At 58.7% G+C, this 15,436-nt stretch overlaps 2 protein-coding genes across 2 annotated transcripts in view; one reads left to right on the forward strand and one right to left on the reverse strand.

The window, feature by feature from the left end:
* The window catches only part of GMDS (GDP-mannose 4,6-dehydratase), a 433,748-nt gene extending 433,064 nt beyond the window's left edge, over window positions 1-684 (forward strand). Inside the window, exon 11 of the mRNA XM_050891480.1 lies at window positions 257-684. Within this exon, the coding sequence (XP_050747437.1) occupies window positions 257-319 (63 nt within the window). The 3' untranslated portion in view covers window positions 320-684. The remainder of the gene's footprint in view (window positions 1-256) is intronic.
* Window positions 685-12,949: 12,265 nt separating this feature from the next.
* FOXC1 (forkhead box C1) lies at window positions 12,950-14,656 on the reverse strand. Its single transcript, XM_050892436.1, is given in 4 exon segments — window positions 12,950-13,046; window positions 13,106-13,811; window positions 13,814-13,924; window positions 13,927-14,656. Coding segments are annotated over 4 exon segments (1,644 nt in total).
* Window positions 14,657-15,436: the final 780 nt, after the last annotated feature.

The following is a 15,436-nucleotide window of genomic DNA, read 5'->3' on the forward strand; positions in this document are numbered from 1 at the left end:
TCGGTGACCCTGCCTGGGTTCTTGCTTTGAAGACAGCAGCCACCACAGCAGCGATGGGCACCCCCAGTGCACAGCAGCGCACTGACACACACGCCAGGGCCAGGGCCGCTGCGGGAAGAGCCCAGCAAAGCCCCGTCTCCTCCTTATCCTGCTGCGGGGGGCCGGGGGGGGCTCGTTGTGCTCCGGGGTGCTCCTGACGTGCTGCCCGTTCTTCCCCTGCACTGGGGCCCTCATCTGCCTCTCTCCCTCCCTGCAGGAGCTGGTGAGGGAGATGGTGGACGCCGACGTGGAGCTCATGAGGAACAACCCCAATGCCTGAGCCCTGGCTGGGCCCGGCGGGCGCCGCGGGACCCATGCCGGGGGCGCGCCCCACAGCCAGCAATGCCATGAGCTGCCGGGGCCAGGGTGGGCGGCCACCCCTCCCCATGATGGTTTTATTGCTGGCCTGCCTGTGCATGAAAGCCCAGTTTTATCCCCACGTCCATCCTCCACACCCTCCCAGTCCCTCTCGCCCCACACATCATCCCAGGGTCAGCCCTGCCGGGGCTAACTCCGGCTCCTGCCATTAACTGGGGAGGGGTCACCCCTCCACCTTGCCCCAATACTGTACCTGAAGTACTGATCGGCCAGCAAGCCCACTGATTTCCTTTTTTTAATTAAAACTCATCTTTCTATTACCTAGGACCTCCAGCGCATTTTTAGTGCTTTCTCCCCTTCTTTGAAAAACAAAAGCATCCCCTGTCCCCAACCTCCTCTCTCCTCCAGCAACAACAGCAGCAAACCTCTGGCGCTAATGTGGGCTCACCATCCCTCCAGCCCTTGCTTCACGGCTTCCCCTCTTCTGCCTTTCCTGAACACTCCTTGTTTTTCTTTCCTGCAGCCTTACCTCCACCCCAGCAGCCCATTTCCACCACTTGAACTCTGTAAAAGTTTGGATAACTTGATATAACTTGCAGTGAAATCGCCTTTCGACCATGCCGAATTAATTCCTAATTGCTGGAATCGCTTTCAAACCAGTCAGAGGGGGCTTGTAAGCGTTTTTCAGATCTTCATTTCAGAGTGTGCATGAGTCTCAGACAGCCTTTCTGTCCAGCACCTTCCCGATCCACGGGTTTAGGGTGTTTTGGGTTTTGCCCCCCCCGCCGAATCAACCCATTCCCCTTCCATCCTCTTCCTGCTTACTATAATTAGACCTCGGACAGGAGCTTGAACCATCTCAAAAGATGATTTTAAGAATTAAAAACAAAATAAATAAAAAAGCTTAAAAAAAAAATAGAAACTTCAAGGTGAGTAAATATTTTTGCACTTTTCGTGCCAAGGTACCCGGGTTATCCAGAGGTCATCGAGCCCATACATTTCCCGTTGGCTGAGGATGTTCCACCCACCAATTACTCCCATCATTTTAGCTTTATGCCTTGAAATGAGCAAGGGGCGAGATACGCAAGGGGAAGATACACAGCAGATGTACACCTTCTCCGAGTGCACCTCTTGCTTTTTCACTTTGTATGGGGGGCAACACCCCTGTTAAAAGGGGGGGGCGATGGGGTTTGGGGGGCTGGGGGGCAGCGGCTCCGGCTGTGCCCAGGAGCGGCTTCGTGATGGAAGTGGCGCGGGGGTTTCGGGACGGGGCCCGGGAGCAGCCTGCGAGGAGCCGGGCTGCCGGGGAGAGAGGGCTCTTCGTGCGCCTGGCGCAGGGGAAAATGCGCGGCGCGGAGGGGCGCGGAGCGGTGCGCGCCCGGGCAGCCGGGGCAGCCGCTTCCTTCGGGGCTGTCCCCGCGGGAGGGAGGAGGAGCACACGGGGACAGAGGAACGCGGGAGCCCGGCCGCTGCGTGGGCTCCCTTCCTACAGGTGCACGGAGGACGCGCCCTCGCAGGGTGGAGAGGAGGGGAGCAGCGGAGAGGGGAGACGTCCCTCTTGCGCTCGCTCCAAGCAGCGCCCCACGCGTGTGAGGCTCTCCCGCCCCCACGCACAGTCTCCGCGGAGCATCCGGCACAAACCAACGCCGAGCGGGGCACGGACGCCCCGGACGTCCCGTCCCTGGAGCTCCCCGCGGCGTCACGCACACATTGCCACTCACCCGCCGCGTGTGCACCTCCACGCGTGGGTATATTTATACAAGGCCTCCTGGGGTGCTTTTCCCCTCGAACGGGTACGACTCCGCGGCTGCGCCTTTTTTTAGAGTAGAATAACAATAAACCCCCTCCCCGTGGGTGCGTGTCCTTTGCATCAGCTGTCCACCCTCGCAGCCTTCACACCGCGTGGGTCCGCTACACGGCCCCGGCAGTACGCGCTCGCCCCCTGTGCCGCGGGCACCCACCCGCGCGTGGCCGCACGGCTTGCGGCTGTGCTCTGCGGGCCGCCGCCGCCGCGCACCCCCACGGCCGAGGGGCTCCCCCCGTGCCCAGCGGTGGCCCCCCCCGCCCCGGGGCCGCGGCGGGTGGCGGCGGGGAAGGGGCGACCTCCGCCTGCCCAGCCGCACCGAGGGCTGCCCCCTTTGCAGCGCCTCGGAGGAGCGGTCACGGGCTGCGGGTGGCGAATCTTTGGTGGCGCACGTAGTAAAAAAAAAAAAAAAAAAAAAAGTATTAAAGCACTTGTATGACAAGGTATTTTGGTATTGCTGGGAACTATTTTTTGCTTACAGTGATTCACTGGGAGGCTTGCTGGTACATCTGAATATTAGTTCACACATCTCTGCAGAGGGCTGGGAACCTCCACGTAAGCTGCCAGCTTTCCTTCGACCTCAGGGGTTTTTTTCTTTGGCATGTCTAACTGTGGCGCATTCAAGAGAAGCACTTTTATTCTCCGTTTTCGGTCTCTATATTGGGGAGCGAGCGGGGAAAGGGATGGGAAGGCAAAAACTGGTTTTAGACCAAGCGGTCCCTCTGCGGCGACCTTGTGCTGGATGTCTTTTTGCTGCTTTTGTAAAAAAAAAAAAAAAAAGCTACTGGTCGTGACAGGACAGAACGTGCGTCCCAGCACTGCCCTGCTGCTTTCTACAGTTTGGCAAAGGTCTGAACTGCTTTTCGGTTTCCTCACCACCACCTTCCTGCCCGATTTTGAATTCCTCCTGAAGTACTGCTCTTTGCAATGACCACGGGATCACTTCTCGAAAACGAAATAAAAATAAAACTACGCGGCGATTTAGGGAGATGATATCTATATATGTAGGTAATAAACCAGTTACAGACTAACGTTCTGTACATCCGTTTAATGTGTACGTCAAGCGTTTTCTGCGTACAGGTACGGAAAGACACATCCCCCCTGTCCCCCCTACGCCCGTCTCATGTCTCATCTGGGGTCACTACAGCTTCGTTTATTTAAAAGGGCAGCTCCAGTAGTAAATAACCGAGCATGCCCCCAGCCTCCCGTGCCTTTCACAAGCGTCCCACCAACAGCAGCAGCAGCGAACAAAGCAAACGGCAAGGTGGGTTTTGCTTTTGCTCGCCGGCACGCCCAAGAAACGCTCAGCCCGGTTCTGCCGGCTGCGGAGCGGCAGCACCGGCAGGGAAAGGCCGGCTGCTCGCCGGGGCCAGCGTGCGGCCGCCCTGCCTGCCAGGGGCCGCGGAGGGGAGCGCGGACCGGGGAGCCTGCCGGCGGCCCGCCGCCCGGCAGCCTGTCCCACCGCGTCGTGGGAACCGGAGAGGGTTACCCTGCGCCGCTACTACGGGGAGAAGCGGGATAGTAGTGGCGGCGCGGCGTGGGGGGGGGGCTGCCCGGGCGTGCGCCCCGTCGGGAGGAGGGGTTCAGGCAGGCAGGGAGAGGCGAGCGGGCCCAGCTCCTGCCCAGCAGATTGCGGAGGGATGGGCCCCGCTGGGGAGAGCCGGCCTGGCCCTGCCTGCGGTTCCCTGCTCCGCAGCGCCGGGAGTTACGAGCCGCTAAGGCAGGGCTCGCTCCCCTGCGCCCGCCGCCTGTCAGCGCCGCCGCCCGCCGCCCCACATCTCGCAGCCGTAACTCAGCCCCTCGCCTGCGCCGTGCGGGCCGCTGCCCTTCCCTCGGAGCCTGTCTTGCCAAAGGTAAAACTGCCACGAAAGCCTGGGTTCTGGCTTTTTTTTATTATTATTTCTAATTATTTTTCCCTCTCCTGAGACCTTTCAGGGGCGCTCGGGACCACCGGCCACTCGTGGGCTGCAAAATCCCCGCAGGGAGCAAGCAGCGTGGCAGGGGCCTGCGGCGGGGTCGCCCCACAGGAGCACAAGCCCCCGCCACCTCTGCAAGAGGGCCGGGGCGGGGGTCGGCCCTGCCCCAGGGCCCGCCGGCGGCGCAGCCGGCCCGCCCCGCCGCCCTCTTCCCCGGCCCCGGCGCGGAAGGCCGGCGAGACAAAGCGACGGGGGTTTCCTCGGGGTCGCGGAGTAAAACCGCCAGCGCCATCTAAAAATACACCTCCTGCTCCCAGCGTCGGCCCGAAGGCTGAAACCAAAGGGGGGAACAGACCCGCTACTCGGGCACGCACACCCCGGGGTAGGGAGGTGGTGGCAAATGGCTCCGCGGCCAGCTCTGGTCGCGCACGGAGACGGATCGATTGCTCTAGGTGTATTTAGAAAAATAAAATTTAGGTGTAAGTTGGAGGAACGGAGGAGCCCCTCGCCTCCCCCCCCGCCCCTTGCACATAAAGCAGCCGCGTCTCCCCGGGCGGACATAAGGGTCACATCCTCTTCCCTCTCCTCGCCCGGCCGGGAAGGCGGGCACGGGGCTGCCCCGGGGCAGCGCGGGGAGAGGGGGACCGGCCCCGCCGGCCGGGGGTCACCGCGCCCCCCCCCGCCTCTGGGCGGCAGGTTTGCAGGGGTGGGAAGCGAGGGGAGGCCCCCAGCCGGCTCGCAGGGCCGCGCTCCCTGCCTCCCCTTGTGTCCCCCCTTCACCTCTGATAGTTCGCTGGCGGAGCATTGTCTCCAGACACAACAAACCCAGAAAGGAGCGCTGGAGCAGGCAGAGCTCCAACGTTTTGACGGGTGGAAGAAAAACATCAACAGATACTTTGCAATTATTTGGTGATGGGGGCTAGGGGAGGCGGGCGGGGGAGAGGTCGGTTCGCAGCAGCAGCCTCTAATTGCAACCTTTGCTTTGCTAATGAGCTCGCACCGGTTCTATCCGCGCTCCGTCTCCCCCCCCCCCCCCCCCCCCGGGCGGGAGCGCTTGGGGGGCGGGGAATGGCGTCGGGAGAAAGCCGTAATTTTTCTGCAATTCGTTATTCGGCTTTAAATCCGTCCCATCCTTGAGAGGCGAGGTTAGGAGCGCTGGCCGCGAGCGCTTCCATAAATCCTCTCTAAGAGAAGACGGCGAGCAGCCTCTCGCTGGCAGAGGCGAGGGGTGGGAGCGCCCGGCTCCTCCTGCCCGTCGCCCCGCAGCCTGCGCCCCGTCCTGCAACGCGGGCAGCCGGGCACCCCCGTCCCAGGGCGACGGGGCTTGGCAGGGCGACATGCCCCTCCGCTAGCTGCCAGCTGCAGACCTGTTCCACACAGTCCGAGCGGGGAAATACGTATCTATACACACACACACACATATATATATATACAGAAAAAGAGTTCCAGTAGAAACTCGCATCAAAAAGGCAGTGCGAATGTATTTGTACTGGGCAATCTTGCAAGCACCGACATTGTTTAAACAATTCTTTTCTGCTTTGGACGATATTATCAGTACTTTTACATTATCGTTCAATGGAAAACATTCTTCTTTTTCCTTATTTCAAATATTTATTTTAAAAAAAATTAAACTCGGCCGCTTAAATGTTCTGGCAAGTAAATAAATTCCAGGAACGGTGGGGGGAAAACGGCTGTGGCGTTTCTTCTAAACCGAGCGCTTGCCTTCCGAGGGAGTACGGCTGTAGCGATATGACCTGTTTATTCATCGATTCATATAATATATAAATATCCTGAACTCATGAGTGTAATAATTTGCCTTTTTTCTACTGGAGGAAATTCAGCTATTTTAAGAGTTAATGGTTCTAAATGTGTTGGTTTTCCTGCATTCTCCCCAGAGGTGATGGGGGCTGGAAAGGAGGGGGGATTCCAGTTTGGGGGTTTCATTGTTGTTTTAATTCTGCTGAACGCAGCCTAAAGCAGCTGACCTGAATGTGGGGTAATACACTGCACAACCAAGCCCCCTGACACCTAAAGGTCAGGTGAAAGTCTCCAGCAGGTAAGTCGCGGGCCGGCTGCCTGTCCAGCTCGCTCTCTGGCTCACAAATTGTTCCCTTCTGCCCACCCAAGTCGTTTCAAGCTGTGTTTATTTAGGGGGCAAAAAAATTGCCGACCACCCAATTCCCATTCAGTCGGAGAGCTGCTGAGCTCTCACCGGTAGCCCGGGCCGCCTTCCCCCCCATCCCAGTGCTTTTTAATAGCTATTATTTTGCTGCACACGCATACCAAGGAAGGCGCAAGTTACGGGCCTAGAAGGTCGCGGGGGTGTGCGCAACAGATGCCTTTGCTTGGGGGGGGGCGAGGGAGAAATCCCCCCCAAACACCCTGCCGGCTCACCGGAGGGAGGGAGCGTTTGCCGGCTGCCTCCCCGGCCCGCGCAGCACAACACACCGGCGGGCTGGCGAAGCAGGCGAGGCCGGGTCAGGACGAAAACGAGCCCCTCGGACCGCCGGGGCTTCCCTGCAGGGCCGTGCCGCCGCCGCCTCCCTGCACACCGCGGCCCCCCGACGGCCCTGTTCCGCCGCGCCCGGCACCCACTGCCCGTCGGGCGTCCAGCAAATGCCACCTCCGCAGCCGCTTCCCGAATCTCTGCACGCCAGCAGCGTTCCCACCAAAACTAAACCCAGGGGGAGAGGGGTTAGCTGCAAGTGACACCGAGGGTCCCTGCTCCTGCCGGACCAGCCGGAGCGACCCTCGGGAGAACTGGGGCTTACTTCTCCGGCCCTCCAAGCAGGCCTTTTAGAACGCCTTCTTGTGAAATGAGGGGGGTCCTGCTCTCCTCCCCTAAGCACCCGGCCGTTTGCTACCGCTGTCTGCATTGCCAGCCCCCGGGCTAGGACGAGGAGACCTGCCCGTTGGCCCAGGTGCGTGTGTAAAGTTTTAAGGGGGGGGGGGGGGGGGCGCAGCATTGCTGCGAGGGGCTCCCCGGTGCCTCCCGCAGCGCCGGAGTGCGGGGCTGCAGCCTGGCCCCGGAGAGACTCCCCCGCGCAAGGAGCCGGCCCTCCCCCGCCGATGCGGCTATTGTTTCGTTCAATTAGGCTGCGCTTGATAAAAAACAATCGCTCGTTAACCCTCGCCCTCCTCCCTCCCGGCTGGTGTGTTGTGAATGGCGACATCGTCTCCCTTGACCCCCGTCTCCTTTTCTGTCTTTCTGTCCCCTGAAAAATGATTCCGCGAGCTCTGATTGAATTTTATTCCTTCCTGACCTGGCCCGTTTTTATTGCATGGACACCATCAATCTTGACCTAACGCGACGTTTGTTTATTACTTTGGAAAGAAGCGAATGGCTTTATGAGCCCCAGCGTAATTAAACCAGGAGGGCTATGTTCACCGCGGCACCGCACCACCTTTGGGGCGGATTCACAACACAGACAAGCCGCCGGGGAGGCGAGGCAGAAGGGAAAAGGAAAGAAAAAAAAAAGAAAAAGGGAAAAAAACACCCACACGGGAAGAGTAAGTGGCATCCTCCCAGCCCGTGAGCTTGTGTGCGAGATGCCGGCGGACAGAAACCCATGCACCTCCCAGGGGAGCACCCAGCAGCTCCCTCACGCCACACTTCAGGCCCACTCGGTCGACGCGGAGCGCGTCTTGCGCAGCTGGCCGCGTAAACCTGTGCTCGCCCTTCTCGCTACCCCGGCTGCGCGCCTGGGCGCGCCACCTGCGCCCCCGCGCAGCGACAGCTCGGCTTCGGGCACCCCGACGGCGCCCACCGCCGCGCTCCTCATCCCCCTCCCAAAAAAAACCTACCCGCGCATCTTAAAAGGACGGAAGCATTTGGCCAACACGCCCGGCCCCAACACAGGGAACCGGGGGAAAATGGACTGACCACACCGAGGGGTTTAAATTACTTTACAAGCGAAATTAATTGAAAGCGAATGTTCAATTAGCGGCTGCTGTTGAAATGGGTGATTTCGGGAAGAGGATGGTGGAGCGGTTCTAGGAGCCGCACCGCAGCGCTCCCGTACCTGCCTGTGCGCAGCGGCGCCATGTGCGCGCCTCGGCGCTGCACGCTTTTGCCTACGCAATCCAAGACGACGTAATAAAGACTGCGCATTGTTACCTCACGCTCATCTTCACGTGGGCGCCGAGACGCGCTCAGCCCCCGACCGTGCGCGACCGCTCCTTTCTGCGCGGCGGCACCACGCTGCCTCCCGCAAAACCCGCACCGGCCTTTGCGTGCGCCGTTTGCGACTCGCCCGCAACGTGCAAGCAAAGCCTCCGGAGCCCAGAGCGAAGCTTTAAGTTCGCCCCGCTCCAGCAGCGTATTTTTTGGGAGGCGAGGGCAGAGGACAGCGTGCCGCCGGAGTACAGCCGGCTGGTCAATACGCTGCAACCCCAGGGTTACCGATAGCGTTGCAAAATTAAGCCCGACTATGAAAATATTCCTGTGCTAACTCCGAAGCGCCTTTCCCGAACTTCGTGGCTATCAGAAAGGGCCCCAGATATTGTAAAACGCCGATTTGGAAAAATACCCTTAACGTCTCCATCCACAACACAGTCTCACCACGTTCTCCATCTGACCTGGCCTGTGGAGGTAGGGAAAGGTTTTCAATCCATGTCCTCTCAACTATTTGCATGCCCTTCTCTGCTATTTTTGGTTATGACCTTTGCAGAACATAATATGAACTGTAATTGCTTTAAGAAGAAATTCTGAGGAGGAAACTTAGAAAGGAGAATATGCCTCTTCTCCACGTTTTCCTCAGTTTAAGTGACAGATGAGCGAATACAAGTAAGAAACCACCAGAACCAGCTAAACGGAGTGGTCCCTCAAATGAATTAAAAAAAAAAAAAAAAAAAGAAACACCGTGGGGGTTTTTTCCTAGACGAAAGGCAAAGCAATAGTTTTTAAAAAATTCAGGTAGAGCTAAAAATACAAGACAAAGCGCCGTGCTAACCTGGCACCTAATGGACCGCTCTGCAGGCAAGGCTGGGGCCGAGCGTCCCTGCTCGCTGTACGGGCTGCCACCAAAGATGCAGAGGCCTTACGGAGGCACCTTTCAGCTGCTGCCTGGGCGCACGTCCCGTGCCCACCTCCGCGCAGGGTCGGACCGCATCTCTTTTGGCGTCCGGGGCAGGCCCAGTTCTGCTGGGAGACAATCACAGGTCAGAAGGGACGCTCGGGTTTGCCTCCTGCTCTCACGGGGAGGGAAGCACAAGAGGGACAAGGGTCCGTGCCCCGCGCTGGGCCCCGCTGCCCGCAGTTCGTGCCTTACAGGCAGGAGCGCTGCCCGCAGGCGGACGCCCTGCTCCATGCCCGCCCCGCTGCTCTGCCCCAGCCCGGGAAGGTTTCTAGCAAGCCCGCCGGGCCTTTCTCCCCCAGCAGCAGCAGCAGCAGCAGCAGCAACGTCTCACACCGGAGGCCCTGGCCCTGCGGAGCGCGGAGCGGCGCGGCCGGCCCACCTCCGCGCAGCCCCGCGCAGCGCCGCGCAAGTATTCCGCGGTACCGGCCTGCGCGCCGGACGGGCCGCCTCCCGCTGCCAAGCCCGCACGATTCACTGCCTACCGGGGGGACCCTCAGCACCGCTAATGTTATTTTCGTTGTGAACAATTTCTGTGCGGAGAGGGAGGAAAAAATGGTAACCATAATAAAATGCTGATTTTTTGAAAACCCAAGCCGAAGCACGCTCAACCAGCCCGTCGCAGTGAGAACCGGGAGGTGACCTCCGCCGCGACCGCGCACGTCACTTCAGGAAAGGGATCCCCTCGGGGGCAGAGGATCCCGGCACGACCTACCTGGCGGCCGAGCGGGACCTTTCCCTTTGCCCCCTCCCTGACTGCGAGCCGCCCCCCGGCCAGGCGAGCCCCCTCCACCCGCCCCTTTTGCAGCCAGGGCCGCGAGGAGCGCAAGTTGCGCGGCCGCCCCGCGGTGCCGGGGCCGCGGAGGGCAGCGGGCCGCCCCGGGGCGGCCGGGGCATTAGTAGTAATTATACACGGCACTTGTTCAAGCTCCGCACAGGCACCCCCACCCCCCCAAACCCCCCAGCTCCCCTAATCGAGCAGCACCACTGACAATGCAACGGGTGATTAAACAAGCCGAGCTAACAACTGCTTTCCCTCCGATTTATTTTCGCCACAAACACCCTACCGCTGGAGACCGCTGAGAAAACCCAAAATACAGGAAAGCCGGCGCCTGATCGCAACAAAAATAATAGGCAAATAGCACATGCAATCGCCTCTCTACCCTCTCCCTTCTTTAATTTTTATTTTAAATACCGGGCGGGGGGCGGGGGGGGGGGGGGGGAGGCGGGAATGGCGTTACCGTGCAGCCACCTCGCTGGCCAACCTAGCTGCCGGGGGCAGAGGGAGCTGCCGCCGCCGGGGCTCCTCTTTCCAAGGATGGGGAGCGACGAGCGAGGCGGCGAAAGCCCCGCCGTACCCCTGGCCCGGCAACCCCGGTCACAGGGAGAGGGGAGACGGGAGCCGCCAGCTCAGCTGCCCCCCGCTCGGTACCGGGAGAGGGACGGTGGGGAGCGGAAGGTCAGCCCGACCGGGAATAGGTAACATTTTATTCCCCTTTACTGGTGAAAAACGGGGAGCTGCGATTAAAACGCGCCCCCGGGAGCGAAGGCGTTCAGCTTTGCTCGTCCTTCGCTTCAGCTTTACCATAACCGGACGATGGAGCCTTTGAGTTTCTCTCACCCGACTTAGCAAACAAATGAATATAAATAAGGCCGGTAATCTCTGTAGAGGTACTAGCACGAAAAAGCAAAGACTATGCGATACTTAAATAAACATATTTTAAGCCAACGTTATAAAATGACACACCCGCACACCCCCCCGGTTCATTCGATCTGCTGAAGGTGTTTTCTGAATATTAGATGATTGCTTTGGAGGGGAAGCGCAGCTCAAAAGCGAGGTAATAAGGTTTAACTGTAAATACCTTTGTATTTATTTACAGTGTAACCCTTAACAATGCAACAGCAATTACTGCTAAGTGTTGCCTTTAGATAAGAGATACTGATAGGAAACTGTATTATCTTGAAAGCAAACTTTAGGCCTTAAATATCTGTAATCAAATAATCTTCTTCCCAAGTCTGACTGACAAGGCAGATTCTTTTAAGTTAATGAATTTATTGCATTTTGGTGGTTATTTACAGAGGGGGAAGGTGATCCCCATCGCCCGTAGGTTCTTAATTGCAAATTGTCCAGAAGGTGAGATTCTTGATCTGACAAGACGTCAGTCTGTGCAGCACTCATCTACTACCGTGGTAATATTTCTCTCTCCCCCCCCCCCCCCCCCCGATTTAAAGAAAAAGGAGGGAGGGAAGGAGACAAAAAAAAAAAACAAAACCCCAAACAACTATATAACAAAAATTCGCCCACGCAAACTTTTTCTAAAATAATTTCAGTCCGAGCAATTAGGGCACTTCCAAAAGACCAGTAATGTCCCTAAAGGACAGGAGTAAAGCAGAGCTATGAAGGTGTAAGGGTAGACTGCGCAAGCACCCTTTAATCCGACTACTACTTTTTTTTCTTTTCTAAAATAAAATAGTACTTTACTTTAAAAATATATATTACAGAAGCGGCTTCACGGATGTGATTGCGCGCATTGCTATCAATTCTATGAGGCAGTGATTTATATGCTTACATTATATTTAAGAATATACGTACTATAGAATATCTGGCATCTACTATACACTGTGGAGTTTAGAAATATATGCCATGCGTATATGAAGCTATAAATAAATACGTAATCCTTCTTTAAATATAGATACATATGTAAATCCTATATATAAATACATTTGAAACACACACACAGAGATCGATAGCTCGATATATACACAGTTACACAAGGGCAGGAATCTAGTGCATGTACTTCTACCTCGGAGTTATCGCTTAATATATCCTTACATAGGCATATTATTTAAAAAGCCGTAGTGTTGTCATACTACTGTGTATGGTCAAATGTTTCCAGGTCTTGCCCATTAATTGCTAAGAAAACGTGTTTGTTTATTTGCCAACTCAGAGCTGCCATGGGAAAGTATTTTTTTCCTAGCGGATAAGGCGAGCTGACTAAGTGGAACATATTGCAGAAGAGACTGAAAAGGGATTTTTCGACCTGGCAGTTCCTAAATGGTCTTTGGAATTTGTGCGGAGGGGAACGAGCTGTTCCAGCGACAAAGTTAGTTATGAAATCCCTTTTCCCTCTCTTTCTCTCTCTCTCTAAATGAAAGTATTAAAATATACAGACGTGTAAAGGATCATTCCAACTGAATGGTAATTTATTAATAAACAAACAATGCAATACCTTCAGAATATTTTCAACAAAAAAAAAAGAAAAATATTGATAGAATAAGATTAATACAGTTTCCCTTTTTATATATAGTGAAAAAATCAGCGTTTCAGTCAATTTTAACGTCACTTTTAAGGGAAGGGGGAAACACTTTCTGGCGTTTGGTCCGCAACATCCAACTACAAATTAAAAATAAATTACTATGTCGCAATTTACATTTTAAAACAAGTCCTTGTAAAAGAGGAAGGGGGGAAAAAAAGAAGCTGGTACTCTACGCTGGACTTTTCGCCCCCTTTTAAACACGGGGCATGACAATACCTTAAGAGGTGGGGGGGAGAGAGGGGTGGGGGACGGGATAAAAGTATTTCTCAAAGCAATTAAAAAAAAAACTTACGTGTTATTGGAGTAACACTGTCCTTTAACAAACCAAGACATGCTTTGGGGCTGTCTCTGTACAAAAGCTTTTCGCGTGCGCTCGTTTCCCTCCGCGGGCGCGGCGGGGGCCGGCGGCGCGGTGCTGCGCGGTGCTGCGCGGCGCGGCGCGGCGCGCTGTCCCCGCGGTCTCCCCGCGGCGGGGCGCGCTCAGAACTTGCCGCAGTCGTAGACGAAGGCCCCGGAGGTGCGGTAGAGCGGCTGGCTGCCGGGGAAGGCCATCTGACAGCTGCCGCCGCCCCCCGCCCCGCCGCCGCCGCCGCCGCCCCCGCCCCGCCGCCGCCGCCGCCGCCGCCGCCGCCGCCCGGCGAGGCGCTGAGGCCCAGCCGCGGCGCCTCGAAGACCTCCCGCGGGGCGGCGGCGAAGCCCTGCTGCGGCCCCGCGTAGCCCGCCGCGCCCGCCAGCGGGCCCAGCTCCCCCGCCGCTGCCGCCGCTGCCGCCGCCGCCGCCGCCGCCTGGTTGAGGTACCAGGAGGCCAGGCGGCCCTGGTGCGGGTGCGGGTGCGGATGGTGCCCCTCCTGGTGGCCGCCCGCCGCGCCGCCCAGCCCGCCGTGCCCCAGCGCTCCGCCGCCGCCGCCGCCCCCCGCCCCGCCGCCGCCGCCGCCGCCGCCGCCCGTGGGCATGGCGTAGTCGGGCAGCGGGTCCTCGGCGGGGCTGGCGGCGGCGGCGGGCAGGTGGCCGGGTCGGTCGGCGCCGCCCGCCGCCGCGTAGAGGCTCATGGCCTGCATGTTGCAGTGGTAGGTGCCGCCGGCGGCGCCGGCGGCCGCCTGGCCGCAGGGCGAGCCGTAGACGGAGCTGTGGCCCGGCGAGTAGCCGCCGAGGGAGAGGGCGGGCGGGATGCCGGTGCGCGGGGCGGCGGCGGCGGGGGCCAGGAGGCCGGCGCCCAGCTCGGCGGCGGCCTGCGGCGAGCCCCGCAGCGAGGTCATGATGTTGTCCACGCTGAAGCCCGGGCCGTGGTGGTGGGGCGGCGGCGGGGGCGGCGGCGGGGGCGGCGGCGGCGGCTCGGGGCCTCCAGGCTGAGGGAGCGGCTGGAGGGGAGGGTGCTGCGGGGGCTGCCGCCGCTGGAGAGGCTGCTGCTGCTGTCGGGGCTCTCGATCTTGGGCACGGCGCCGAGCGGCGGCGCGGCGCCGGGGGGGACACGGCCTGCGGCGGCGAGGCCGTGCCGTTCTCCGTCTTGATGTCCTGGATGCGGACGGGCGGCGGCGGCGGCGCGGCGCTGCCCCCGGCGGGGCCGCCCTCGGGCTCGGCGGCGGCGGGCGGCGGCGGGCGCGGCGGGGCATGGTCCTTGAGGTGCAGGCGGTCCTTCTCCTCCTTGTCCTTGACGGCGTCCTTCTTCTTGAAGCGGCGGCGGCGGCGGAGGAAGCTGCCGTTCTCGAACATGTTGTAGGAGTCGGGGTCGAGGGTCCAGTAGCTGCCCTTGCCGGGCTTCTTGTCGTCGCGGGGCACCTTGACGAAGCACTCGTTGAGGGAGAGGTTGTGGCGGATGCTGTTCTGCCAGCCCTGCTTGTTGTCCCGGTAGAAAGGGAACCGCTCCATGATGAACTGGTAGATCCCGTTCAAGGTGATCTTCTTATCGGGCGCGTTCTGGATGGCCATGGTGATGAGGGCGATGTAGCTATAGGGCGGCTTCACCATATCCTTGGGCTGCGGCGGCGGCGTGTAGGGCCCGTAGGCGCGGGCCATGCCGGCCGGGTACTGCTCGTGGGCCGGGTGGGAGTACATGCTCATCGGGGCCGGCATGGCCGTGTAGCCCCCGCCGGCCGCCGCCGCGGCGGCGCGGTAGTAGCTCTGCTCTCCGCCGAGGTACGGCACCACTCCCAGGGAGTTGGGACTGGACACGGAGTAGCGAGCCTGCATGTCCTCCCGTCAGCTTTCCCCCACCCTCCCCGCCGGACCAAACAGCGCGTCCCTTCCCCCTCCACCCCTCCGCCGCTCCGCGGACCGAGCTGGACCGGGCGGCCGGGCAACCCCCACCCCCCCACCCCCCCGGCGGAGCGCGGAAAAAGGGAGGAAGAATAGCGACGGCAGCGCCGAAAGTCTCCTCTTCTTCGCCCAGGAAAGCCCACCGGCAAGCTCCCGCACTCCACGCGGAGGGGAAAAAAAAAAAATCAAAAAAAGGGAAAAAAAGGAGGGGGGTGAAAAAGGGGAAAAAATGTTTTTAAAAAGAAAACGGGGGAGGGGAAAAAAAAAAGTAATCGCAGCGGAGAAAGCAACTTCCAAACGCAGAAAGAGTATTAAGAAAATAAAACCTTTGCAAAGAGGCTCCCACGCTCCCAGTTCCTTGTTCCACGGGGATCTGCAACAAGTTGTCTGCAAAGGAGGGACAAAAGTAGAGGGATGTGTTTTGTTGGCTTTTTTTAAGCGAGCAGAAGAAGGAAAAAATCCACCTTCCCGATCTCCCAGTGCAAAGTCTCCCTCTCTCTCTCCCTCTCGCTTTTTTTCAGTCTCTTTTTCAGTCGCAGGCTGCTTTGGGAAGCATCGGAAAAACTCCTGAACTTTTGAGCATCCGTCACCACGGCGAGAACTTTTTTACGCACTTACAGTTTTCTCCCTTTTTTTTTTCCTCCCTCTCCTCTCTCGGTCTCCTTTTTTTTTTTTTTTCCTCTCTTTTTTTTTTTCTTTTCCTCCTTTTGCAGG

Source organism: Gymnogyps californianus, chromosome 2, assembly GCF_018139145.2.
Source record: "Gymnogyps californianus isolate 813 chromosome 2, ASM1813914v2, whole genome shotgun sequence".
Taxonomy (NCBI): Eukaryota; Metazoa; Chordata; class Aves; order Accipitriformes; family Cathartidae; genus Gymnogyps; species Gymnogyps californianus.